This window comes from Trametes versicolor (assembly GCF_000271585.1).
Source record: "Trametes versicolor FP-101664 SS1 unplaced genomic scaffold TRAVEscaffold_14, whole genome shotgun sequence".
Taxonomy (NCBI): Eukaryota; Fungi; Basidiomycota; class Agaricomycetes; order Polyporales; family Polyporaceae; genus Trametes; species Trametes versicolor.
In genome coordinates this window covers 18,311-44,355 of record NW_007360334.1, presented here as the reverse complement: position 1 = coordinate 44,355, position 26,045 = coordinate 18,311, and the positions used below count along the sequence as shown (strand labels likewise).

The 26,045-nt window shown below is 54.3% G+C and overlaps 7 protein-coding genes across 7 annotated transcripts; 2 read left to right on the top strand and 5 right to left on the bottom strand.

Moving 5' to 3' along the window:
* Window positions 1-946: 946 nt before the first annotated feature.
* TRAVEDRAFT_53575 (uncharacterized protein) lies at window positions 947-3,532 on the bottom strand (the record flags this gene model as incomplete). Its single annotated transcript, XM_008046522.1, has 22 exons — window positions 947-1,069; window positions 1,467-1,611; window positions 1,661-1,685; window positions 1,740-1,797; window positions 1,856-1,883; window positions 1,949-1,961; window positions 2,024-2,070; window positions 2,123-2,223; window positions 2,279-2,321; window positions 2,376-2,391; window positions 2,449-2,460; window positions 2,517-2,541; window positions 2,605-2,642; window positions 2,692-2,717; window positions 2,792-2,817; window positions 2,868-2,885; window positions 2,949-2,958; window positions 3,020-3,076; window positions 3,137-3,178; window positions 3,237-3,250; window positions 3,310-3,388; window positions 3,447-3,532. The coding sequence occupies 22 exons, from the start codon at window positions 3,530-3,532 to the stop codon at window positions 947-949; spliced, it is 1,032 nt and encodes a 343-aa protein (XP_008044713.1).
* A 4,095-nt stretch (window positions 3,533-7,627) lies between these two features.
* On the top strand, window positions 7,628-7,910 carry TRAVEDRAFT_53574 (uncharacterized protein; the record flags this gene model as incomplete). The annotated part of the gene is made up of 2 exons (XM_008046521.1): window positions 7,628-7,744; window positions 7,797-7,910. 2 exons carry the CDS (start codon window positions 7,628-7,630, stop codon window positions 7,908-7,910), a joined length of 231 nt encoding a protein of 76 aa, XP_008044712.1.
* A 361-nt stretch (window positions 7,911-8,271) lies between these two features.
* On the bottom strand, window positions 8,272-12,123 carry TRAVEDRAFT_75262 (uncharacterized protein; the record flags this gene model as incomplete). Its single annotated transcript, XM_008046520.1, has 24 exons — window positions 12,001-12,123; window positions 11,815-11,941; window positions 11,550-11,761; window positions 11,351-11,498; window positions 11,156-11,299; window positions 10,946-11,091; window positions 10,759-10,890; window positions 9,951-9,960; window positions 9,871-9,888; window positions 9,787-9,812; window positions 9,702-9,727; window positions 9,614-9,648; window positions 9,519-9,543; window positions 9,451-9,462; window positions 9,376-9,391; window positions 9,276-9,318; window positions 9,117-9,217; window positions 8,998-9,044; window positions 8,925-8,937; window positions 8,826-8,853; window positions 8,716-8,773; window positions 8,638-8,662; window positions 8,429-8,576; window positions 8,272-8,364 (listed from the first exon to the last, which is right to left on the bottom strand). The coding sequence occupies exons 1-24, from the start codon at window positions 12,108-12,110 to the stop codon at window positions 8,272-8,274; spliced, it is 1,743 nt and encodes a 580-aa protein (XP_008044711.1). The 5' UTR covers window positions 12,111-12,123.
* A 1,163-nt stretch (window positions 12,124-13,286) lies between these two features.
* TRAVEDRAFT_24454 (uncharacterized protein) lies at window positions 13,287-17,406 on the top strand (the record flags this gene model as incomplete). The annotated part of the gene is made up of 9 exons (XM_008046442.1): window positions 13,287-14,366; window positions 14,431-14,657; window positions 14,711-14,957; window positions 15,010-15,176; window positions 15,239-15,344; window positions 15,391-15,777; window positions 15,837-16,184; window positions 16,241-16,845; window positions 16,905-17,406. The coding sequence occupies 9 exons, from the start codon at window positions 13,287-13,289 to the stop codon at window positions 17,404-17,406; spliced, it is 3,669 nt and encodes a 1,222-aa protein (XP_008044633.1).
* A 464-nt stretch (window positions 17,407-17,870) lies between these two features.
* TRAVEDRAFT_53571 (uncharacterized protein) lies at window positions 17,871-18,285 on the bottom strand (the record flags this gene model as incomplete). The annotated part of the gene is made up of 4 exons (XM_008046519.1): window positions 17,871-17,916; window positions 17,972-17,985; window positions 18,048-18,126; window positions 18,203-18,285. The coding sequence occupies 4 exons, from the start codon at window positions 18,283-18,285 to the stop codon at window positions 17,871-17,873; spliced, it is 222 nt and encodes a 73-aa protein (XP_008044710.1).
* Window positions 18,286-19,532: 1,247 nt separating this feature from the next.
* On the bottom strand, window positions 19,533-22,582 carry TRAVEDRAFT_53570 (uncharacterized protein; the record flags this gene model as incomplete). The annotated part of the gene is made up of 20 exons (XM_008046518.1): window positions 19,533-19,766; window positions 20,499-20,646; window positions 20,698-20,722; window positions 20,777-20,834; window positions 20,893-20,920; window positions 21,173-21,273; window positions 21,330-21,372; window positions 21,433-21,448; window positions 21,506-21,517; window positions 21,574-21,610; window positions 21,653-21,687; window positions 21,736-21,761; window positions 21,840-21,865; window positions 21,919-21,936; window positions 22,002-22,011; window positions 22,069-22,125; window positions 22,188-22,229; window positions 22,286-22,299; window positions 22,360-22,438; window positions 22,497-22,582. The coding sequence occupies 20 exons, from the start codon at window positions 22,580-22,582 to the stop codon at window positions 19,533-19,535; spliced, it is 1,095 nt and encodes a 364-aa protein (XP_008044709.1).
* Window positions 22,583-23,852: 1,270 nt separating this feature from the next.
* TRAVEDRAFT_75260 (uncharacterized protein) lies at window positions 23,853-25,977 on the bottom strand. The gene is made up of 2 exons (XM_008046517.1): window positions 25,318-25,977; window positions 23,853-25,259 (listed from the first exon to the last, which is right to left on the bottom strand). The coding sequence occupies exons 1-2, from the start codon at window positions 25,705-25,707 to the stop codon at window positions 23,880-23,882; spliced, it is 1,770 nt and encodes a 589-aa protein (XP_008044708.1). The 5' UTR covers window positions 25,708-25,977; the 3' UTR covers window positions 23,853-23,879.
* Window positions 25,978-26,045: the final 68 nt, after the last annotated feature.

The following is a 26,045-nucleotide window of genomic DNA, read 5'->3' as shown; positions in this document are numbered from 1 at the left end:
TGAGGATCTGAGTTCCGCATGTCAGATATCGCTTCGGGCTCTCCGCGTGCGCAGCTTTCTGAACCCGAACCGATCATTGCTATCCCGGAGGCCGCATTAGAAGCTCATAGTAACCGCAACCCTAGTACCCCGGCCCCTGTGTCCATATGGTTTAGAACCGTATCGTTTGAGCGGAGTCTGTGTACAGAAACAGCCATACGTACACCGGGGAGCTTCGTCGACGTGCGCACATGGCACACGAACATCGAGATGAGCAGCGTCTCGCAGATGACCGAACCAAAAGGCAAAAGGTCTGTGCCCCCATGAACGGGCCCAAAGAGCGATTGAAAGTCGAACGAGTACATATTTAGTGTGGTTCTGCTTGGCAGAACGCGTTCGAAGTGATTGCGCTACGTTCGGGCTACGTACCCCGAAACCTAGCTATTATAATGTTAGGTTCAACCATCGCGTGCACCTGAGAATTTGCGGAAAATGATTACTAACCTTCGATTACAGCATTTTGTCTTCCAGAAGGGAAGAGGTCAGGCTCAGGACGGTACCGCAGGAGTCAAGCGCAGTGAGTAGACAGATGATTAGTAGCGTGCGTTGGCGAGCGAGAGGTGCATATGAGTCGTCAAGCGTAAGCACATGAGATAGGCAAGGGTGCCCAACGATCCATTCGGATGTCACTGGGTCGTGAAGGCAGTGAGAGGAAGCGTGGCAGTGGCGGGACATGGAAAGTTGCGGTGGCATGAGCGTTTACCGTGTACCGTATTTAGTTGCTTGTTCATGTTAGGATTCAAAGCTATCGCCTTCCCGATGCAGATCTCGACCGCCATCGCATGTCCAAGTCATTGTTTTAACTCCTTACAATGCCGCCCAACAGGCCACGATGATCTCTGATTCTCGCATATAATATATTGAGCAAGATTCCGAAGCCCTTCTTTTACCCAACAGAAAAGCTATTCTACTCTTCTTGCATTAGCTTCTCATGGTGCTCCTCCGCGTGCATCTGGCGCGACATCGTTGGATACGAGTCCACTGAAGGCTGCGGCACCGCCAGAATCCGCGGAACCCCGTCAATGAGAAACTGTCGGGGGCCTGAGGGACATCACTCGCCAAAACGGCCTGCGTGAACGGGCCGAGCCGCGAAGTCTTGCTGTAGCTGAGGTTGGTTGAGTCCGCGAGTTCATCGACAGTACATGGTTAGGGCTCGTGGGTCATCATATAGACAATGGCACAATTCTGAGGGAAAGGACACAGCACAGAAGTTGGGAGTCCGCAGTCCCGCTCATGTCGCTCTGAACTCTGTCCCGTCGACACGCCATCTCATTCAAATTCCGATCCCGACCTCGCCTTCACCTGCCGACACAAAATTCATTCCCTGAGCCGGTGTGGTTGACGTTTTGGGCGAGCACGGATATAGCTTGGAAGGTCAAGAGTTTAATGAGGCGTCAGGGTCTTAAAGAAGGTGCTGGATCACGCACCTCGCGAAGGCTGTACACCACAGAGTCGGGATCCATCCTATGCAGCGGCCGCGTGGAGAGTACGCTGGTCGAAAAAGCCTCGCGATTGAAGACAATGGTGTTATCCTCCTGGAGCCGGTTACCGACCGATTGTCGGGAGTTCAGGCTAACAAAGGCCATGAGGGTATGAAGACTGGAGGGGGACGGCCACGTACGCAGCTAGCACGGAGTTGGCGTACACTGCAGTTCAGGTGAGTATCCCTGAGAATGTTCTCTACCTCCGGGTCAACGTACATTTAGAGCCTACAATGCTGACAGCGGCATAGATCAGATTTCCTGGGATCACAATGGCCTATAGCTTCCGTATTCAGCGTGCATTCAGAATAGCAGCAAGGTAAGTCTGGACGCACGAAGATAAAAGCGATGATGCTGATGATGCTGTAGTGCTCCGACGTAAGCAAAACCGCTGCTTGAATGTCCTTCGCGCCGCCGGAGCCTCATACCTTGTCAGCAAACCTGTTCAGCGGCTGAGCACGTCAGCTTGTCCCCGACACTAGCATACATAATATGCTTCGTACCGGTATTGATCGCATACATAATCAGAGTATCCACAACAGAGTCTGTCCTAAATCAGGTTTTGGTTCACTATCTCGGGCGATTCAACATTCCAGACTCACTGCTCGAACCCAGTACGCATTTTATGGAGAGCGACTACGAGCGTGCTTGTTAAGATGACGTCCGTCACAACATCGAATCCGTATGCTGAAGACACAAGCCACTAGCAGATATGCGCACATCAGTATCATCCTCGAGCGCAAGGGCGGGGCACTTACGCTGAATTTCTGAAGATCGACGATGAAAGGCGCAGCCAAGAAGCTGTACACGAATAATTCAGCTGGATGTATGCACACCACACAACCGCAGACGCACACTTCGATCCCTGCAGCTAAAACAGATCTCAAGTGAGAATTATCTTCTCGAAGTCTCACCGGGAGCCCCTCACCAAGTGCAAAACCTGATTGGCAAGCATCGTGTCAGTGTCGTATCGTAGGACAACGTGCAGTGGCGTACCTAGTCCGCCAAACATCGCTATGACCTGCGTGATAGATCTTGTCATGCGCACGGCCAATCAAAGAGGCCCAGGACCGACGCTACTTACCGCCGGCCCGATAACAAGCCACCGATGGCGAGGATCCACTGTGCCACATTGTTAGATGGTGATAGAACTTAGGAAGAGAGAACGCACGGCGGAATACACGATACACGTAAAAACTACGCGCGTGTGAGATGCACAGATGCACAGGTAAATGCTAGGATAACGCAGGCGCTGAGTAGCATATGCCTACGTTTGACATGCAAAGACGGCAAGGCCCTACAGCGATTTCAACTCAATTACGTCCGAGATAGAGAGTGTTCGCTTACAGTTATCAGGAAAGTGAGCTGTATAACAGAGAAGCTATTAGGACGCTTCGGAAGTGAGCTGTCAAACGAGCCACGACGCACCGGTATGGACCTATAGTGTAGTGAGCAGGGGACTGAGGCAGGATCCCAGTCAACTACTGAAAGGATCTTACCAGTGGCTACGAAGGATGTTGACCAGGTTGAAGGCGTCCGTGATAGCATACCGGTAGCTGCAAGGAGCCTAATATCAGTTTACGATGCACGACATCAGCAATTTATCCTTGGCTCACATGACGATAATCCACACCGCTGTATGTAGCGTCTCGAAGATACTGGCACCCAGACAGATGGGTGCCAACACGCCGGTTTCGCATGAGGGAGAGCACGCACAGGATTGTAAGTACCTGACAGATCCCGCTTAGACCCGACAGCCGTATAAAGAGGAACACGGAGAGAGGCATACTAGCGATTTCAGAAATAGTCTATCCTTCGGGTAGAGTTTGAAATATCTGTACGTCTGGTGTACTGTCAGTCCATACAGCCTTTCCGGAGATACGTCAGTCAGTGCGTCGAAAATATTTGCGGAGCATTTGAACGTACATGGAGCCAAAGATCGCCCCGAGAAGCACCGCGCCGATGGTGCTATCGAGCGAGGGGATCCTGAGTATCTGCGGCAGAGACGCCATAGGAGCCAGGCCAAGTACGAATGGTCGAGTAGATGCGCACAAACGAAGAGGCAAGCACTCAGGTTAAATCCCCAGGAAGTTGGCCGATATATAGCTAGACTGTGGCGCGAGCATGAGCAACGGACATATCGGAGGAAACGCCAACAGCTTCGCGCGGGATCTTTCTCGAGTTGCATCTTGCGGGTAGGTAACGTTCTGTCGGGCCGCTGCCATTTTCGACACCTGCGATGAATGGAAGACTCGCTAAAGGAGAGAGCATGCCATTCCCCTGAACATGACCTTCGTTGGTTTATGGTACACATCTGTATAGTGCACGCCGGGGCTCTGGGCGAAGGACGTCTCGCAGGAAGTCGACGCCACGCAACCGCAGGTTGAACATGGTTCTGTGAGAAACTTGAAGGATTCTTGCTGCGCCGTGTGTCAGGCATTGTAACGGGCTGCACGGAGGCATGAACTCACAGCACTGGGGCCGTGGCGGTGGCGCTTTGCGGACCTCGGACGTGAGGATCTTGGTTCCGCGTGTCCGTGTCAGCTATCGCTTCTGGCTCCCCGTGTGCGCGGCCTTCCCGAACACTTACCATTGACTACTATCCGAAAGCCGCAGCAGAAGCTCACGGTAACCGCAACTCAAATAGCCCAGCGCCCGCGTGCACATGCTTCGGAACCACATCGTGCGAGCATCTGTCCGCAGACACAGGCGGTCGAATACGGGAGAGCTTCGTTGGCGTGTGGGCATGATCTATGAGAACAGCTTCTTGCAGATGACCGGACCAGGAAGAACGTGTAACGCCGGGACGGGTCCAGACAGCGATCGTCAGACAAGGACGTACTTGGGGTGGTTCTGACCGTGATCTTCCATGCTTGTCGAAGCCCGGCGGTGAATGCGCTGCGGTCGTACTGCCCCACATGCACTCAGCCACTGTGGTATTAAATTCGATCATGGCGCGTACCTGGAGAGTCGTGTGTGCCACGTACCTTCAATTACAGCACTATGTGGTCCGGTGGCAAAATGGCGGGTACCCTGCTGCTCCTGCGGACGAGGCGTAGAGTTGCCGCGCCTGCCACAGTGACGCTCACTCTGAGCGAAGACAGACAACGATCTCGCATTAACGATCACCACAAGATGTACAATCGCGCGACGAAGTCGTCAAGGAAAATGGAGAGACTTCTCTGAGATGGGGCGAGCACCGCATGCAGTCTGTGATTTGAATAGTCAGCGCGCAATGCGCGGCAGCAGCACACCTTGCATACCTTGGCGATGAGTTCGCATGAGCAACGATCTTTAGTGCTCACATATATTGAACACAATCTCACATACCTCTCGTCGCACGGCCACTTCATCTTTCCGTGGTGATACCTCCCTTCACCTACCAAAAAACCTGCTGGCCGCTGCGCGGCCTCACCCGACCACCCCGGCATGCCATTTCACGAAAAGGTCGCCGTGAGCATTCTCCCACCAGCCCATGTTCTCGCAGACCATCCCCGGGAAATGGCGCATGCGTAGCTCGATGAGCGTGGTGGATACGATTGCCCTAGGGTAGGAACGGCGAGGGTGACTGAACAGACTTGACGCCATGAGGAGCCTTGTAGCCTGTCGTGCGGCATTGGTACTATCCGTCTCTCCTACGGCTCCAGGATCTTGAGGAGTTGATGCCACTCGACAAGCCCGTTTACACGGATGTGCGTCGTTGGGAATGGTGAAGGGATGGTGCATGCCTTGTTTTTAATGTTCGATCGCGCCTGGTTCACATAGTCTCAGCCTCCCAGAAGCGCAGGGTGCAGATATATGACCAACGAGAAAAGCAAAAGAGACACGAGTGAGTGCCGATGTCGGGACTAGAGCGGAAGCAGGTGAGGGCCAGAGAGAGAACTGAAGAGCAGAGAGCAAGTGCGCAAGCCGGACGGGTCGTAATCTCCTCAAATGGGTAAAGAGGCGTAATTGCGTTCACCGTAGATGAGAATTGAGGCCTACAGGGACGCGGAGAAGGAACACCGACGAGTCTAGGTGAACGATGGGCGCGAAGAAGAGGCCGACCAAGGTACCAAGAGACGCCGGCAGGGCGGGATATCCCGAGAACGAGCGCTTCTGTCGCGTGTGCCCTGGAAGGGAGCTCTCCTCCATCACAGATTTGACCGCGATCTTGCAATGTGATATAATCCAGCTAAAATGGACTGGCAATCGGTTGTAAGGTACCCAATGATCTCTAGTTTGAATCCATCATAATATCACTCGGATGACGTTGAGCCCCTTACAACCGTCGCAATTATTCTAAAAGCCCCAAATATTCCAAAGTTTCCAATCATCCTGCGCGCAAACAAGGTGTATGATGCTAGCATATTTCTTGCTTTCCAATCCGGATCATACTATGCGCGGTAGATTCAGGGGAACCAAATAATATATATTTCGACGCCGAGAACATACATGCAACTGGACGTTGGTGCTACTATACATACACGCTACTGGTACTACGATATGTGCTACGAGACGCGCCCCGTCACGCGGGATAAAAGACCGCGAGACCGGACAGCTGGATAGCCTTCATCACAGCGAGCGAGACAGCGAGCGAGGACAGCCACGTGGTGACGACAGCCAGGGATAGGCACAGCGAGGCAAACGAGGAAGACACGGGGCCCCTAGCATAGAAAGCCAGCATTCAAGTACGGCACGAGCACGTTGTCAGGGAGAGTGGCCAGCTAAAAACCCGCCAGGAGCCCGAGTACAAGTGTGCTGGTCAAAGACAAGTCCGGAGTACCAGTCTGAGTACGAGCAGTTAGACGAAGGTTCGAGTAGTTCAGTTCCCACAAGACGTGCGCACGAGATCTAGTACAAGACTGGGGATGGAGACAAAGGTACCGGTGTTTTACGAAGGCACGGGACAGAAGGGAGGGACCGCAGGCCTCGAGGATGGGAGAGAGTGAGAGAGGAGCGAGAGAGAGGGCGCGAGAGTTGCTCGTCACTAGGAGACTGAGATTCAATCTCCGCCGAGGAACTGTACAGAACGTCCGATAGTTGCACGAGGTCCCGGTAAAAACGAGCGCGCGAATTGTAAGTGGCTGGCCAGAGATTGCAAGAGGTTGCAAGATGGGCGCAAGGATTGCGCAGGTTGCGAGACCCTTGCAAGAGCAGTGCAATGATTGTGGCGCTTGCCACCGAGAACGAGATTAGATCAGGATTCTAATACGTTGTTACAACGGAAATCCTTATCACGCTTACCATTTGCCCGCCTTTTTTGTGATGTCCTCGCCGTTTTATCTCCTCGCCGTACGTGCTCAGAACCATTCGAACACATAAAAGGAGCACCATGGAACCCCAACTGCAGGATAGGCTCGTAACAAGACCTCAGGCCTCGAAGCCCGCCGATCTCCTCCGCAGGCAGGCCCAGCCTCAGTCGGCTCAGCTCCACGCCATCTGTTTAGAGCCCTCCGAGTCAGCCAACACTGTACGCACAACACTCAACATTAGACGAGGATGTACATGAGGTGAACGGAAGTCACACCGTATACCGAAATGATGAAGGTATGTAGTGCCAAACCTTCCACGTCCCTAGTATGCATGCGATTCGTTAACGTGGCGTGCACCTCTGGTAGTCAACAGCGTCTACGACGTTAAATATCGATGTCTTACTCGTCGTAGCGACTTTCTGCGAACCTGAGACACTACCCGCGCTCATCAAAACATGCGATGCGCTCTACCATATCGCCGCCCGGTACTATCTGGAAGACGGAGGAGTCACACTCCGTTCCGACTGAGAAATCGCCCTCTCCCTCCGCTTCATGCGCCCAGACAAGGGCAAACGCTGGAGATACCTCTACGAACTTCACTTCGCGAAGGAAACCCTGATTGGATCCTCTATCGCCAATTTATTTGCTCCCGGAATCAAGAAAGCGGCCAATCTCGGGTCCTCGAGTTCGCATGCGTCGAAGCGATCCTCAGCGCTCAGCTCGCATCCCAAACTCGGCCCCGCAAGATGTCCAAAGATGGCGTCATCATCTGTAGAACGCTCGAGAATATGCAGTGGCCGTTGGGAACCGCTGCTTTGTGTTGTAAGAAAGGCGTCCTCGACGTTGCGTCGCAGGTGCTCAATGGTGGCGACAATGCCTGGCTACTCCGAACTCGATCGCCTGCGGGATCCGCCGCTAAGCAGTGTCCGCGCGCTCACGCTCAGACTGCAAGCTCACCTTCCGAGTACAGCCGACTTCCCCGAATTCTGGGTGCGCTGTATGGAACGTCCCCCCACTGTGCCGCGTACTCACCCACCGACAGGATCGTCTGGCCGACGCACTGCCGCTGTTACACATTGAACATTTCGTCTCTGCTCGCATGGTCAAAATGACATACGGTGTCGTTGTCAGTCTCGCTACCAGCCGACAGATCTAGAACTTGTCGCTCGCAGCGACAGCAAGAAAGGTTTTTCATCAGACTGGATCGTGGTACCCGGCGCATTCGATACCATCCGCACCAAAGTATGGGGTCCGAGTGTTCCGAGAACGACCTTTGATAGTTTGACAATGCAAGGTACACGCATACGTGACGGCTTGAAAGAGATTGCGAAGAAATTGTACAAGGAATCGTTATACGCGAAGACACCCAACAGTAGAAATAAGCAGGATAAAATGGTACATAAATATTCACGTTCGTGGACGAGCCCATACACTGCGGCGCAATCCCGTCGTCGAAAGGGTACATCACGGTGTCACTGGTCGCGTATACCCATGCCCCCATCGCTACATGACCTTGTTCACATTCCAGCCCCTACCTCGCCGTCACTCGCAGACGAAAACGTGATGCTTTGGGCCCGTAAAGCTGGGGATTCTGATGTGTACGGGTATACCTAGGTCAGTCTATAAGTCAAGTATTCGGGGCCCAGGTCTTCGGCAAGACACTGGATCGCTCACCACAGGAATGTTGCATGTTATAGACTCAAGTTCCTCCCTACGGACGTGAGACTGTTGCATGCCAGATGATGTATTTTCCAGGGATGCAAGGCTGAAGGACGTGAAGTCGTCGAGGAACCGGTTGTCGATTGAGCGTCGCGAATTAAGTCTAATGCCAGCCAGGGCAATGAGCAAACCACTTAACACCGAAAAAAGGAAAGGAATCATACACAGCTAGCACGGAGTTGGCGTATACTGCGAGTCGGGTCAGTATCGCAGAGATGGTCTTTGCGGGCCGTACAACGCACATTTAGCACCCACTATGCTAACAGCCGCATAGACGAGATTTCCCGGCATGACGAGGGCCTGGTATGTCTGTTCAGCACGATTTCAAAGCATGTAGAGAATAAGCACCGACGAGTACGAAGGCGACTATGCTGACGATGCTATGGTGCTTCGTGTGAGCGACCGAAGCGACTCGGACATGCGCACCCTACCAGCGACTAGGGTCTCATACCTTGTCAGCAAGTCTATGAGTCAGTATCGAGGTTTTATCAGTACAGCAGTGGAGTCTGAATGTAAAGGCGTACCGGTATTGATAGTGTATATGATCAGCGTATCAAGTATGGAATCCGTCCTAGATAAATGAGGTTCAGTGTCTGGGGCGACTCGAAGCCAGTAACATATCTTTCAGGTTCTAAAAACGCACCTCTTGGAGCCAGTGCGAGACACGTGAAGCACGAAGACAAGCAAGCTTGTCAAGATGATGTCCGTCGCTGCCGCAAGCCCATAGGCTATAGACACGAGCCACTAATATTGAAGAGAGCTTGCGATGAAATCTTGATAGATGCAGCAACAAGCGACTTACGCTGATATGCTGCAGATCGGAAACGAGAGGGGCAGTTATGAAGCTGCGGTAAGAAACATCAATTCAGCAAATAAAGCGGGACGCGTCTTGGTGGACATACGCTTCAACCCCAGCAGCTGCGAAACGCGCATCAAATGAGTAACTTGCATGCATGACGTTGCAACGAGCCTCTTACCGACTGCGAAGCCTGAGTAAGATGATTTATGTTAATTTTGCATGCGATTTCAACGCATGGCGACTTACCCAATGCTCCGAACATCGACACGACCTGTGACCATGCGCGGTGCAGAACCTTGTCATACATGCCAGCAGCGACTCGAAGGGCTGATACCACTTACCGCAGGTATGACAAGCCAACGATAGCGAGGGCCGACTATATTTAGCCATTAGAAGGGTAACTACGCCGCACGAGGGGTACATACGCACCAAGGAACACCCGGCAAGCATAGAAACTGTATGCAAATCTGCGTGTGAGGACGACCAATAATGGAGGATCCTACGTCGTGCTTACCTTTGGCAGGCAAAGACGGCAAGGCCCTATAGCATCTCCCGTTGAGTGATATCCCATCGCAGACTCATGAGGTACTCGGCTTACGGTTACGAGGAAGGTGAACTGGCAAGAAGTAGTGAATTCTATATACCCGAGAGATTGATGCTAGCTAGGTTGCGACGTACCTGCACGGACCTAGGGTATCAAAATAAGTAGTCATCAGCAAAACTGCACAAAAGTATGTTAGGCAGTGCAGAGCCTTGCATATATGGAGGCGCGTTGCAAAGGTCACCACGCGCGGTGAAGGTCTGCAACGATCAGGTCAAAGGTCTGCAGACCATAGGCGCGCGTTGCATAACCTGCCTTGCCTGGTAAACATCCGCCTCGCGCGGCGAAGGCATGCACAGTATGCCCAATGTATGTAATGAGCTGTGAAGTCTGCATAAATATCACAACCGGGGCCCAAGCCTTCTGCCTTATTCTTAGGATTGGCCCGATACCCACCAGCGGACAGTCTCAATATGAGCTCGATAAATGTATTTATAAAGCCTAGTGTATACATGGAGCCTATATCCTACATGATGAAGCGAGCCGGGAATGGGCGAGGTGAGGCGGAGACGACTCAGGCTATGGTGAGTAGTATATGGTGGAGCCTTCAAGAAACGTTGGCGAGATTAGCTCGTGCAGCTTAAGGGTGATGATCGAGAGCGCAACAGGAACAACACAGGCACCGGGGCAGGACGATAGAGACAAGGAGTGCGAGAACAGGGGGGCAGGACGATAGGGACAAGGAGCGCGAGAACGGAACAGCGAGACAACGATGGGAATGAGGGCGCACTAGCGGAGGGAGTAGCAACATCGGGCGGTGACAAGAAAGCGAGCATGTCGAAGTCGGGACGGTGGTGTCGGAGGCTTAGGTCAATGACCCAGCCAAACGCTCGCTGTAGATTGTTGTGTAAGTATCAACAGAGCCGCAAAAATAGGAATACATACGAGAGGTGGCGATCCGCGGCCTCGCGTGCCTTCTTGACTTTCCGGCGTTCAGCGCGCATCTTGTCTGCCACCGTGAGTGTTTGCCGCTCCACGACGTACACGGGCCTGTATGTGATATTCGCCAAGACCTGTCTAGAACGAGGTCGTTATGTCAGACTGCGGTGTAGACATCTCAAACGGGACTCACTGGTCCCACCACGCAAGCGTGGACTTGCACCACTCCGACACAGGATCGGAGAACAGATCGACGATCTCGTCGAAGAGTTCATTACCGTTGAATGCTCCTACATCGGTGGTCCCGAACTTAATGAGACTGCTGAGCTCATATCGGACCTGCGCAGCCGAGGGCAGTAATCAGTGACGCCAGTTGGAGTCTCCGAGATGTGGTATGACGCACCTGAACAGCCGTGTAGGCCAGCATGCGAGGCGTGATATGCACAACCCGGTACTTCCATGCAATGGGAGACTGGCCTGGGGTTTTCGCCTGGCGGCCGGCATCCAAGGCTGCAGATCCCGGGCCAGTCCAGAGGGATTTGACGCACTGTAAGAAGAGCATGAGTAGCAGATGGCGGAGGAGTATCCAGTGACTTACCATCTTCAAGTACGGGCTGCGAAGGAGCCCCTTGAGTGGGTCCAGAGGATCGGCGAGGTCCTGGTCGTACAGAAGAGAAGGGAAATTTCCGCCCCGTAGGATTTCCTCATCAGCACCGGTGGGCCCGGCCATGATCATTGCGGCGAAGCTAGGCGGTATTTAGTCAGCCTACAGCGCATATCAGCCGCGAAGTGCTTACTCTTCCCACCCTTCTTCAAACCGGACCAGCGATACCTGCGGGCACAGCATCCGCGCTGTGAATTCATTGTGCCACCCACGAAGACCCTTGTCCAAGTCAGAGGGCGCGAGCAGAAACTTGTCGCTGGTTTTGCTGCGACCCATGTACTTAATGACCGCATCCCGGATTAGTCCGCCATCGTCTCCACGAACAGCCATCACCCGGTTGTTGATCTGTGGAGAACGCTGATTATCATGCTGATAGGGTGGGGAGAGATGTGACTTACGTAGGAGCCGAGTGTAATGAGGTCGTCTGCATCGAGATACTGAATGTCGCTCTTCATGTCTGGAATAAGGTCCAGCAGTTCCCGGAACTGCGATCGCAGCTCGTGCTTCCGCTTCCGCTCGTGTTTCCTAGGATGCGCGAAAGTGAGCAAGAACTAGCGTTCATGGGCTGGGCTATGGAGGCGTACCGCTCAGCGCGTTCAGCGCGCGTAGTGCCGGCGGCCTCGTCATCAGAATCGCTATCCACATCCTCGAGATCGTCTTGCACTCCGAATAGAAGTGTCTCCATCGGACGCATGAAGGGCGAGATCACTCGGGCGGCTTGCCGGGCTTGCATATGATAGTTTTGGATGCCGGCAGACACACTACCAATATGCATCATCAATGTGTAGTCACCCGCAAGTGCACCCTTACCTGTGCCTGTCCAGATCGTTCTGCATTGTTCCGATGACATGCCTGAGTTTTTTGTGGCGACGTTGAGCCGTCTGGTCTTCATCGTTCTCGCTCATATCCGAGGAACTCGGGGCGGTGGGAGCACCCGGGGATGTCCTGCCGGCTTCGGCTACTAGCGCATTAGTAGGTGCCTGAGCAGGCACAGGAAGCTGTGGGGGTTCTTGTGCGTTAGAGTTTGAGGCTGTCGGATTAGCCGGTGCCGACGAGCTGGGTGTGCTCGCATTGGTGGGTGCTACAGTAAGGGTACGCGGAGGCATCCGTGCAACCTTTGCGTGTTTGTTCTTCAGCTTGTAGAGCTCACGTAGGTCCCTGTATTCACGTTCGCGTCTCTTAGCCATCTTTGCGGGTGAGGGAGAGAGTATGGGGAGGAATTAGGAATGAGAAAAAATTGCAGGCGTGAGGAGGCGTCGAGTGTGAGAGGTCACGTGGTGGCGCTGGCGAAAACTCAAGCGCCACTGTACAGTCCCAGTGATCGCATCGGCTATTCGATCTGGTTCCTCCTCTGTACCATGTCGATTTCAGCTTGAGCACTTCTCTACTATGGCACCTAACTATAAATGCTTGGGGTGCAGAGCCGAATTCGCTGAAGGGGCGAAGTACAGCCGTCATCTTCGAGACTGCCCGAGTAGTCGACATGCGCTCCCCGAAATCCTGCGCAAGCGACGTGCGGATGAGGCTGAGCTTGTGAAGAGCAAGCAGGAGGCGAAGCGACAAAGAGAGGCTGATGATATCCCTCAGGTGCATATAAAACTTACATTCATAAACCAGTTGCAGAGACTGATACCTCAATGCTTCACAGGTCGATGTTCACCCACGTTCTCCGAGTCCTGAGCCTGAGGAGCCTTTGCCGCCAGATCCTGCTACAGTTGCTCGCTCAGGCCGAGTACGGAGGTTGCCGGCCAAACTGCGAGACCATGTACCCTCATCCAACACTGGTCTGCCCACCCACCTCCGAGTCCAGCCACGCCTGATACCAGTTCCCGTACGGCCGGCTCGTTCGCCTTCACCGGTGCCTGCAAATATGCCGGTTCCTCCCTCTTCCCGCACGACTTCCTCCTCCCCTGATGAGCCCACATCGCTCGTCTATGTCACTGAGCCAGACGAGCATGGATTGTATCTCGTTTATCCTATCAGGCCTCAGAGCATCCCCGACAAGCCTTCCCTAGATGCCCTATGTGAGACGAGCTCATTCCCCGCCGCCAATTTCCCCCCATCCGGCCCAGATGTGCTTCCCAAGGCACCATCAGGCCTTGAGAAGACTATGGCCGCGGACCGTCCCCCCTATGCCCCCTTCCCCAACTTCTCCACGTACAGTCTCTTCGCTTGGCAGAACAACGACTCGAATGTCAAATCCAACAGCGAGATCAACGGACTGGCAGGCGGCTTGTTGCAGCACCCGGACTTTCGAGCGGCAGATGTCGCAAACTTCAACGCCGCACGAGAAGGGGACCGCCTCGACAGCTATTACGAAGAGAGCGAGACGTCACCGCTGTCACCACGCGACGGTTGGATACACAGCAGTGTCAAGATACGGGTACCGAAGGAAGGTGTCTGCTACGCCTCAGAAGAGGAAGCCCCGGAGTTCGTCGTTGACGGGCTCTACCACCGTTCCCTTGTAGACGTCATTGACGCTGCTTACCGCGACCCCTGCGTAAAAGATTGGCACATAATCCCCTCGAAGCAGTTCTGGTTACGCGACGGTCCGAGCCCGGTCTCGCAAAACGGTCGTGGCCCATCATCCTCTTCTGGTGCATCGGACTCATCTTCTGACTCGGACTCGGACTTGAGCTCATCGTCTTCCTCTGCTGACTCGGACTTGGAGAACCCACTTGGCGGCATACGCGTATACAGTGAGGCCTACCATGCCGATGCGATCTACGAAGAAGATGCGGCTATGAGGGCGCGGCCGCGCGAGGCCGGTGATCCCGATGGGCTCGAGTATGGCATTGCGCCCGTCGGGCTATGGTCGGATACAACCCATCTGACCCAGTTCAGCTCAGCAAAGCTCTGGCCCGTATACGGATACCTGCTCTCCCAGAGCAAATACATCCGGGGAAAGCCCACCGCATTTGCAGGCCACCATATTGCTTACATGCCCTCTGTGAGTCGCCATCACGGCCTAATAAAATCCGGCTTGCGCGTCCTTTTCTGAACCTGTTTGATAGCTACCGGATAAATTTCAAGACTGGTACACTCGTGTCTTCCAGATTGCTGCCACTGCTGCTGTCCTCACCTTCCTCAAACGAGAATTGATGCAACAGATCTGGCTACTGCTGATGGACGAGCGTTTCATGTACGCCTATGTGCATGGGCTTATAATCTTCTGCGGCGATGGCATCCAACGGCGGATGTTCATCAGGTTTCTTCTATATGCGGCTGATTATCCTGAAAAGTACGTACCCGCTGTGAACACTGGCGTGATTCATCCTCACTGATAGTTATCAGGATCATTCTCTCGTGTCTTAAGTACTTCGCGCGATGTCCATGCCCACGATGTCGAATCAACAAAGACAAGATCATTGAGATGGGGACCATGAACGACCTCAATCGGCGAAACTGGATTCGAATAGACGACAAGGACTTGAACGCTCGGATCAGTCTCACGCGCAAATGGATCTTCCAAGATGGGATGTCACTTGGCAGCGTGTACATCTCCCGTGTCCTGGATCCCATCTCAGCAACGCCCACACGAGTACGTTCACCACATGTCGTCTGTACAGGAAAGCACTCACGATGGCCCATAGTCCGCCTTTTCCACTCGTCTCCGCGAACACGGGTTCAATTTCTACTCCCTCTTTGTCCCCGACCTTCTACACGAGTTCGAAATTGGCGTGTGGAAGTCGATCTTCACACATATCCTACGACTTCTACATGCTGTCGGGGAAGACAGGATCCAAGTGTTCAACAAACGGTCCGTGCTGATGATACCTTCAACGTCTTTGCCCTCGCTGACATTGTTCTTGTTTTGAACAGCTTTCGACAGATCCCCACATTCGGCCGCAGCACCATTCGACGCTTTTCCTCCAACGTCTCCGATACGGGCAAGCTTGCTGCACGGGACTATGAAGCACGGGTGAAGGTGTGTGCAGCAGTTGTACACTTACACCTCTGCTGACACCTCACAGTGCATTATGCCTGCTATCGAGGGCATAATGCCCTTGCGACAAGACAACGAGATTATCCTCGACCTCTGCTTTGACTCCGGCGCCTGGCACGCCTTTGGCAAGCTACGAGAGCACACAGAGGATACTATCGACGGACTGGACATTTTTACCGTCGAGTTCGGGAAGAGTGTGCGCCTCTTCGCGAAGACGACTTGCGCTCGGTACGTCACCGTCGAGTTACCCAAGGAAGCAGCCGCGCGTGGACGTCGCTCAGCCGCGATCGCTGGAACAACCTCAATCCGCAAACGCAAGCTGTTCAATTGCAATACCTACAAGCTCCATGCCATGCGCGACTATCCGCCTTCGATCCGTGGCCATGGGTCGACTGATAACAATAGCACACAGATCGTCAGTATCCTAATTGCTTGCTGGCAGTGTTGAGCCAAGTTGACATGCAATTCCCGCAGGGCGAGCTCGAGCACAAGCACGTCAAGCGCTTCTACACACGTACTAACAAGATCAATTTCACCTTCCAGATCGCGCAACATGCGCGTCGCGCAGTGAAGCTTCAGATCATCAAGGCCCGTGTCGACGCAGTGTACACACGGAAGGTCGCATCGGCGGCCCACGCAGATGCTGCAAACGCCCCGATGGCTGTCGACCCTGCCCCGCCACTGGTACCGTCCACTCACCCTTCAAGTGCGCCACTCCCGTACAGTTCCCCTGCCGACCGCTATCACGTAGCGACCTCTCGACGCGACTCAGACGAGATTACCGCCTGGCTGCGTGCTTTCCCTAACGACCCCGCACTTGTTGTATGTCTTCCGAGTCCACTCTCGGTGCCGCCCACATTGTACTCACAAGTCGACAGGACTTCGTCCCGAAGCTCAAAGAGCACCTCCTCCAGCGCCTTCTCCACCTCCACAGCGGGGACGCCGAACAGCCGCGTGTTCTCATTGTTAACAACCGGATCTTCTGGCATCAGGTCTTGCGAGTCAACTACACCACGTATGACAGGCGTCGCACGCAGGACTCTGTGAACCCCCGCACACACCCCGACATCCTCCTGCTTGCACCATCGACAGAGACACACAAGTTCTGGTATGCGCGCGTCATCAAGATCTTCCACGTCAATATTCATCCAATGCAAGCCGGAAAGGGTGGCGAGCCTGAGCGGCTCGACGTCCTTTTTGTACGTTGGTTTCAACTCGACAACACGGCACCTGGAGGATTCGCCAAGAAGCGCTTCCACCGCCTCACGTTTGTGCCTCAAGATGCTGCGGCTCAGCCGGCCGATACCGACGCGTTCGGATTTGTTGATCCTGCGGATGTCGTCCGCGGCGTACATCTAATTCCGGCGTTTCTGGATGGGCGCACAAAGGACCTCCTTTCGCCATCGCTTGCTCGCGGTGTGGTTGGCAGGTCTGATATTTCCGGTGAGGAAGACACCGACTTTCGCTTCCACTACGTCAACTTGTACGTATCTCCCCACCGCGTCACCACCATTGGGAGACTCACTAAGGTCTATACTGCAGCTTCGTGGATCGCGACATGGTACTACGGTACTACGGGGACGGCATCGGGCACCAGGGCCTCCGCATCCCATCGGTGACCGCCGTAGCTGATGAAGATGTGCCCGAACCAGGCCCGGGGACGCATGCTGGCGGCGCCGTGAGCCGTGAGTTGGAAACCACCAGAGATGTCGTCATGGAAGAAGATGCCGAGGATGTCATCGAGGACGACGCTGTGCCGGTACCAGCCGAACATGAGGACGACCTGTTGCAGCTAGTTCCGGAGCTCGCGGCAGGTATGGCCGAGGCCTTGCGTAGGGAGGCGCAGCTGTTCCATGACCAGCGCGAGGGCGAAGGAGACATCCGGTTTGACGATGACGGGCTCGATGGGGATCCATCAGACGAAGATGCGAGCGATGAGAGCGGCGATGACGAGGAAGCAGCAGTGATAGTCGATGCTCAATCTGTGGGCGATGAGCAGGTGGTCCCGGATGAGTATGACATCGAGGGTTTTGCACCATTGTAGCCTATATGTTTTGACTGGATATTGACATGACATTCTCGCACTGATGCAATACATTCTGAACGATCTCCAGCCGCCCTCCTTCTCGAATACAACATGGAATCCTATGAGTACTATGCTCCTCTTGTATGAGTTTGCAAACCTACATCCCGCCGGGTGACAAGTTTGCAGACTGCAGGGTGCGGGGCTATTTCTACAAATATAGGGCGCGCGAGCCGGAGGTTTGTATAAAACGGGCGCGCAAGGCGAAGGTTTGCAAACCTTATCCGTGCCTTTTATAGACATGCCTATTTGGCGCTGCATTGCATGTTCATGCAACAATCGTGCACTTTCGCTGATGTATAAGACCGAGCTCCACTCAGAAAGAGTATCGATGAAGTTGAACGCCTCGGTGATAGAATAATGATATCTATAAGAGAGGGTTATCACCAGCACTGGACTTGTCTCATCGACAGGGTGTCCTTGGCTCACATGACGATAATCCACACTACGGTATGTAGCGTCTCGAACACACTAAAGCGCGGAAAAATCAGCATTCATACATAGACCCTGTGAGGTGAGCACGTACAGGATTACGAGTATCTGGCAGATCCCGCTTTAGGCTAAGTCATCTTGATCAAGTGAGACATCAAAAGGAGACGTACGAGCGACTTAAGATACAGCGCATCCTTGGGATAGAGCTTGAAGTATCTGTATGTCTGATGTACGGTCAATCCATACAGCCTTCGAGATTACGGTCAAACATCAATAACAACACCGATTAGAATTAGGAAAACGTAGACAGTGGATTCCGACGTACATGGAGCCTAGGATAATGCCGAGGAGCACCGCGCCGAGACTGTCATCCAGCGAGGGAATGTGAAGGAGTTGAGATAGAGACATCGAGGCTTGGGCAAAGACGAACGATGATGCGGCTGCCTGCAGATGGTGTAAATGAACTTGAGGGAGCCTCTGATACTCGATCAGGTTGTCAATATATAGTCTCGGTGTAGACGCAAAGCTGCGTAGCGACTATTACAGCAGATGATACGCCACCAGCTTCAAAGGGTACTTGTGAAGCCGCATCTTGCGAGCCTGAGCGATGAGAGATGCCACGTTAGACAGCTGTCATATAAAACGTGCGTAACGAAAGGATGGTCCTCAGACAGTGGGTGCCACTACAAACTTGAGGGCCAGTGTAGACGACCTAGGATGCACATATGCATGAAATGTATCAGTCACTGTCGCGGCCACAGATTAGCTAGAGGACATGCCAGAAATTTGCCTGTACTATGTACTAGTACGTTGAAACGCTCCTTCCGTGAGCTCGAACTGTTGGCGCTGTGTCGTACGACATGACAGCGAGTTTGACGCGAGAAGCTCATGGACATATCGCATGCCAGTAGGGGTTACGGATAGGCTGCGTGTGTGGCGGTTGTCAGTAGGAAGCTCCGCAGGGATATTAATCGAAGCTCTGCACATGAGCTATGACCTCCGCCCCCGCCCCAGGCGCAGCCCTTACAAGCACACGCGCAAGGTTAGTCCTCCGACAGCCATCACGGAACTTGCTCTTGGTATCAAGTGCATACCTTTCAAAGTAACGTTTGTGAGTGTCTACCCAGACGCAAGTAGAGAAGAGGCTACGGGCGCGCTGCGCCAGCACGTATACATGACAGGCGGACCACGATGAGAAGAAACCCCGGGACAGGTGCAGATGATGATCGCAAGCCGGATACGCACTAGGCATTGCTCTTAGCATACCTATACATGCCTGTCTAAGCCCAGCTGTGATTGTGCTGTGCCGCAGGACTGCCTCAAGATGCTGAGCGGCGACGTGGCCTACGCACTCAGCTGCTGGGATATTATCCCTGAAGTTCAGTTATTTGGTCTGCCCGGAGAGTGTTATGCAAGTCACTTACTGCCTTCGTGCGTCACTAGGACCAACATTGATGATCTGGCTGCAGGATACTTGTTGAGCATCTCACGGCGGTGGCGTCGCCCGTGGGTGAAAGTTGCTCCAATTCAGGAAAGGCGAGTAACCGTATACACAAGATGATTGAATAGCTCATCGGGGCCTCCTCATCAGCAGACGCGAACTGTTCATAGTTCGCATGGCATACACGGTGGCACGCGTCATACACTGGTGTTCATCACATAGAGCGGCGGTCGGCCTCCGTGCTGGTGCGTCTCGAGTACGCCCCGCTGGACGCGGCCTTCTGCTCCCACTTTTCAGGACCTTCGCACTCGACCCAGTTGCTGGTGCGCGTGTCGCACTCGAAGTCACCGTCGCGGTACTCGTAGCGCGTCTGCAGATGCAGCAGCAGCGAGTTCCTGAGCCCGGGGTCCATGCGGAGGCTGTTTTCGGGGCGGTAGCTGCCCACGCCCTAGCGTGAGAGGCTCTCCTCGAACAACGCCTCCTCGAACGTGCACCCGCAGTTGAGGTATCCCTAGGGCGCCATGCGGGGCGGGTACTTGCGGCGCTCCCGACGGGAGTCGTGCCACGCGCACAGGGTGCTGCCCGCGCGATTCAGCGAGCAGAACGTCAGGACGCACGCGTCGGTGCGCGCCTGCCACTCCTCGTCGATCTTGGAGTGTGGCTGGGGCGTGGAGTTCGTGTTCGGGAGTCCGCCGGCATATTCCCGGACGGAGGGTTCACGAACGTTCGGTACTGGACACCCGTCGAGCTCGAACGAGAGCGCACTCCCGCGCAGGAACGCATGTGACACTGCACGTCGGCCGAGGGTCCAAGTGAGGATACATATAGCGGCGTGCGTCCTTGCTCGTCAGCGCTAGTGTGGTACACGGTTCGATCGAAGCTAATGAAGGGTGAGAGTGTCTTGCGCTGACGAGAAAAGGATGAGATAGAAGCACAATCCCAGGGAAAAGCACAGATAGCAGACGTCGGGAGATCGCTGGTACGGCGGTACGGTCACGGCGCTTTGAACTCCACCCCATCATCGCACGATCTTATATTCCTATTCCCACCTCGCCTTCACTTGCTGACGAAAAGGTTGTTCCCTGAGCGCGCATGGTTGACGTCTTTGACATGCACGGATATATCTGGGTAAGTCGAAAATAAGGTGATAGTATCTTCGAAGCATTGCTGGATCACGCACCTCAGGGACGTTGTACACCATAGACTCGAGGTCCATTCTGCATGTCTGCGGCGGTTGCCTGGAGGGTACACTAGTCGCAAGGGCCTCAAGACTGAAGGATGTGAAGTCGTCCAGGAACCGGTTGTCGATCGAGCGTCGAGAGTTCAAGCTAACGAAGGTCGTGAGGATGCGAAAACTAAGGAGAATTATTTCACCATACACAGCTAGCACCGAATTTGCGTACACTGCAAGTCATGTCAGCGTCCCCGAAAAAACCATCGTTCGTCTCATCAACGTACGCTTAGCGCCCACGATGCTGACCGCGGCATAGATGAGGTTTCCTGGGATAACGATGGCCTGTAGTTCGCCTATTCAGCACGCGTCCAGAATGGCAATAAAGTAACTCGGGACTCACGAAGATGAAGGCCATGATACCGATGACGCTGTGGTGCCTTCAAGTAAGCTCACCGCCTCGTGCAGGTCGTTCACGCGACCGATCCCTCATACCTCGTCAGCAAACTTGTTCAGCGACCGAGCCTGTTAGATCAACTCCGACGCCAGTGCAGGTCGCTCGCATACCGGTATTGACCGCATACAAAATCAGAGTATCGAGCATGGAGTCCGTCCTATGTAGAACAAGTTCAAGTTTGGTATCTCAGGCGACGAAACTAATCGTGGCATTTCTCAAGGCTCACCTCTTTGAGCCAGTGCGAGACTTACGGAGAACGAATACGAGCGCGCTTGTCAGGATGACGTCCGTCGCCACCGCGAATCCGTAGGCTATGGACACAAGCCACTGACGGGTGCGGGACACATCAGTCTCGCCCTAGAGCGCAACAACAGGATACATACGCTGATGTGCTGCAGGTCGACAACGAAAGGCGCAGTCAAGAAGCTGCAAACGAGTGAATTAGTAGCCCGAATAGCGTAGCCCGTCGCAAAGAGCAGGACGCACGCTTCGATCCCTGCAGCTACAATGAACCTGTAATGAGAATTCAAATTTGAAAGTACCGCAGCGAGTCCCTCACCGACCGCAAAGCCTGAGTGATAGGTGTCGTGTTAGCGTCGTATGGCAGACTATGATTTATCAACGTACTCAGCCCTCCAAACATTGATATAACCTGAATTGAGTCCTGTCATGTGCGTAGTTCATGAGCAGGCCGGATGTCACTTACCGCAGGGACAACAAGCCAACGATAGTGAGGACCGACTGCGCCCAATCGTTAAAGGTGGCCGTAATCAGGAAGAAAGTACGCACTGAGGAATACACGGCGCACGTAAAAGCTATATCGTAGGATATGATATCCGCGAATGCGTGCGTAAGTACCAGGATAACGCCGAGGCTAGATTGCATGTGCTTACACTTGGCATGCGAAGACGGCGAGGCCCTGATGCCATTTCAACTCAATTTATCTAGGGCGAAAAGGAAACGCGCACTTACAGTTATCAGGAAAGTAAACTGTAACATATAGACACAATTAGAACACTTCTGAAGCCCGAGGTGTAGAGCGAGCCGCGACGCACCCGTACAGACCTAGTGTGACAGGACGATCGTGAGATAACATCTCAGCTAACTGCTCAAGAATCTCACCAGTGACCGCGAAGGATGTCAATCAGGTTGAAGGCATCCGTGATGGCATAATGATAGCTACGTCGTAGGTCGTCCTATCAGCGCCCGAAGTGCAGCTTCGATAGCTATGCATGTCTTACATGACAACGATCCACACTGCAGTATGCAGCGTCTCGAATACTCTGGCATACTTTGAGATGGGCATCTACGTACAGGAACCACGGGTGAGAGCACGTACAGGATTGTCAGTACCTGACAGATCCCGTTTAGACTCGGTGTCCGCCTCGAGTAAGAAACCAGGGAGAGACGTACTAGGGCCTTCAGGAATAGCCTATCCTTGGGGTAGAGCTTAAAGTATCTATACGTCTGATGCACCGTCAATCCATACAACCTTCCCGACGCGCCGTTAGTCAGTACGCCGATAGTTGTGTCGAGGAATTGAAACGTACATGGAGCCAAAGATCACCCCGAGAAGCACCGCGCCGAGGCTGCTATCGAGCGAGGGAACCTTGAGGATTTGAGGTAGAGACGCCATGGTCAGGCACGGACGATCGAGTGGATGCGCACAAACGAAGAGGCAAGCTCCCGAGTTATATCTACCGGACGTTGGACAACTTATAGCTGCAAGTACTGTGGCGCGGGCATGAGCAACGGACGGAGCGGATGATACCCCAACAGCTTCGCGCGGGATCCTTCTCAACTTGCATCTCGCGGGTACGTGACGCTCTGTCGGGCTGCTGCCATGTCCAACACCTGCGAGGAATGGAAGACTCACTAAGCGAGAGGGCGTCTCCGTCCCATGAGAATGACTTTCGCCGGCTTATGATACGTACCTGCACAGTGCACACCGGGGCTCGGGGCGAGAGGACATTTCGAAAGGTATCTTCGCTACGCACCCGCAGATTAAACGGAGTCTGCCACAAAGCCGAAATGCTCTTGCTGCGACGCAGACGTGACAGCGGGTTGCACGGAGGCGTGAGCCCGCGACACGGGGCCGGTGACTGTGGCGCTTTGCGGGCCTTGCCCATGAGGATCTGAGTTCCGCACGTCAGCTATCGCCTCCGGCACCCCGTGTTCCCAGCCTTCCCGAACACGCACCATTAACTACTATCCCGAAAGCCGCAGCAGAAGCTCGCAATAGCGGTAACCCAAATAGCCCAGCTCTCGCGTGCATATGCTTCGGAACCACATCGTGTGAGCGTCGCTCCGCATATATAGGCGGACGAGTAGAGAGGAGCGTTGTCGGCGTGCGTACATGGCAGACGAACATCGAAGGGAACAGTTTCTCGCAGATGACCGGACCAGGAAGAGCATGAAACCCCGGGGCAGATCCAGCCAGTGATCGTCAGACGAGGACGTACTAGGGGTGATTCTGAACTTTATCTTCCATGCTTGTCGAAGCTCGGCGGTGATTACGCCGTGGTCGCACTGCCCCACACACTCAATCGCTGTGGTATTAGATTCAATTATCGCGTGTACCTGAAGAGTCGTGTGACCCACTTACATTCGATTACAGTACTATATATTGTGGTCTGGCGGCGAGATGGCAGGGAGCCCTACTGCTCCTGTGAACAAGCGTAGTCGCCGTGCCAGCCGGTGGCGCTCACTCTGAGCGGCGACAGACAACGATTTCGCATTAACGAGCCCCACAAGATGTACAACGGTGGAGCGAAGTTATGAAGGAGCGATTGAAACTTCTTTATGATTGGACGAGCACTATATGTTGCGTATTCTGCGAAATATACGAAAACTCAGCGGACGGCGCACGGCGCACGGCACCAACAGGAACGGACTTGCAGACCTTCGTTATGAGTTCGCACAAGCAACGGTCTCTAATGCTCACACATATTGAACTCGATCTCGAAAATCTCCTCGTTCTGCTTGACCACAAAGTTCTTCCGCTCCTGCATGAGCCTCTCGCGATGCTCCTCCGCCTCCGCCCGCGAAATCGTCCCCACCGTCGCATACGCCGCGATTTCATCGAACAGCTCCACCGGGAGCTCCCGTATCGTCGGAATCTGCAGCATCTCGTCCACGAGCCAGTCGGCCTGCTGCGGCGGGACGTCGCTCGTCGAGAGAACCCGGGTGAGCGGGTCGACCAGGAAGAAACACAGAATTTTCCTGCACCCGGGCCTGGTCGGGTCCGCGAGCTGGAAGGCGTCCACGCGGTGTTGGTAGATGTTCGGGAAAGCGACACACTTGTCCTCTTCTGCTACGATGTGACCGAGCTCCTGATTGAGCGCGCTCGCTCCAGCGAACCCATACGCCGTGAAGTACCCCTTGTCGTCGGTTTGTTGGTAGGGCCAAAACAGCCCGTTCGAGCCGTCGCCAACGACGCTGCGGAAGTCGAGCCGCGACTCCGTGATGTTCTCGCACGCGTAGTAGTACAGGCCCGTCGCGACGATCTTCTCGTTAGCCATGCCTTCTACGTGCCACGATCCGCCGGGGTACTTCGGGCTCTCAGGGGTGAGGATGATGTTCGCGAGCTTGACAATGACCTGGAGAGTGCGCCCGCGGAGTTCGATCTCGACGCGTCCGTCGCCGTTGGGAGGAGAAAAGGGCGGGGGGTCGGGAATGAACGGCCACTGCAGCTCGCGCTCCCAACGTTCGTGGTGGTCGTCAAAGTCGTCCCCATCGACTTCATTGTCGGGGAACTCTAGGTCTTCGACGTGGCCGTACCACGTATACGGATCTAGAATGATGGGGAGCGGCGGATCGGGGCTGACGGTGTCCGAGAGTACCTTCTCGAAAAGAGGCACAAAGTGCAAGAGGACCGAGGAGATTGCGGGGTAAAGGGCACGGTGCTTGACGGGGTGGAGGTTGTTGATGTATGAAAGCGCCTTGACCTCCCCGTCCTCGGAAACGGTGAAGTCGGTGGGGAGCCATTGGTATTGCAGGGAGACGACATGCGGGGCGATGTGCTTTGGGTATTGGGTGAAATCGGGTCGTTGCGCCCTGTATTCGTCTGCACTTAAAGCCGTCGCAGAATCGTCGCTGACGCTAAAGCAGGAGGCGCGGACGTAGGTATGGCCAATGCGCAGGCAGTGAAGTGAGGGGTGGACAAGGTCCAGGACCTGATTGCTTGAGCCCGGATGCCAGTCCTTGTGTTCATGTGGGACCGACTCGAGAACCAACGTGCCAGCGATCAGGGTAGACTTCTGGTCCGTGGGCACGAGGCTCCGGGACTCGTAGACCTTCGGAATCGCGGTTGCCTGGATTTCACAGGAGCTAAATTGCCCAGCATGAATGCCACGAAACGAGAGGACTTACAAAGATACCTGTGGTCGGATCCCGCTGGCTGGCCTCGTACTTGAGCTGGTCAAAAATATAGTCCAGCTGCGCGTCCGTGATGGTATCGCGCGGCCACTTCTTCTCCCCTCTCCCGTAGTCGTACCTCCCTTCGCCACCCCAGAACGTATTGACGGCCGAGCGGTCCTGCTCAACCATCTCGGCGCGCCACTTCGCGACCAGCTCTGTGTCGTGCACCTTCTCCCACCAGCCCAGTTTCGCACGGATCATACCCGAGAAACGGCGCATGCGGAGCTCAACCAGCGTGATAGGGATATGGTTGCCCTCGAATATGAAAGGCGAAGGGAACTCAACGGATTGGACGCCATGAGCGAGCTTTGCGGCCTGTCGTGCGGTGTTATTGCTATCCATCCCTCCAGGAACTCCGAAATGGTTGGAGAAGTCGACGTTGGTTAAAAAGCCGAATTTACACAGCTGTGTTCGCTGTCATGGTTGGAGAGTTCGAAAGGGCGATGCAATTGGTGATCCGGTCACGACTAACTCACGCAGTCGCGGTCTCCCAGGAGAAGCTCAGACGTATGTATTTTTATAAAGCAGAAGAAGCAACAGCATAGTGACTGCGCTGGAACAAGAGGCCGACAGATGGAGTACAGGGAGTGCAATGAGCAGAGTGGATCGTGCTGAGGTCCCTGGAGCGACAACCGAATATGGGGGAAGGAGACTGAGAGACACCGGCGGAATTTCCCGAG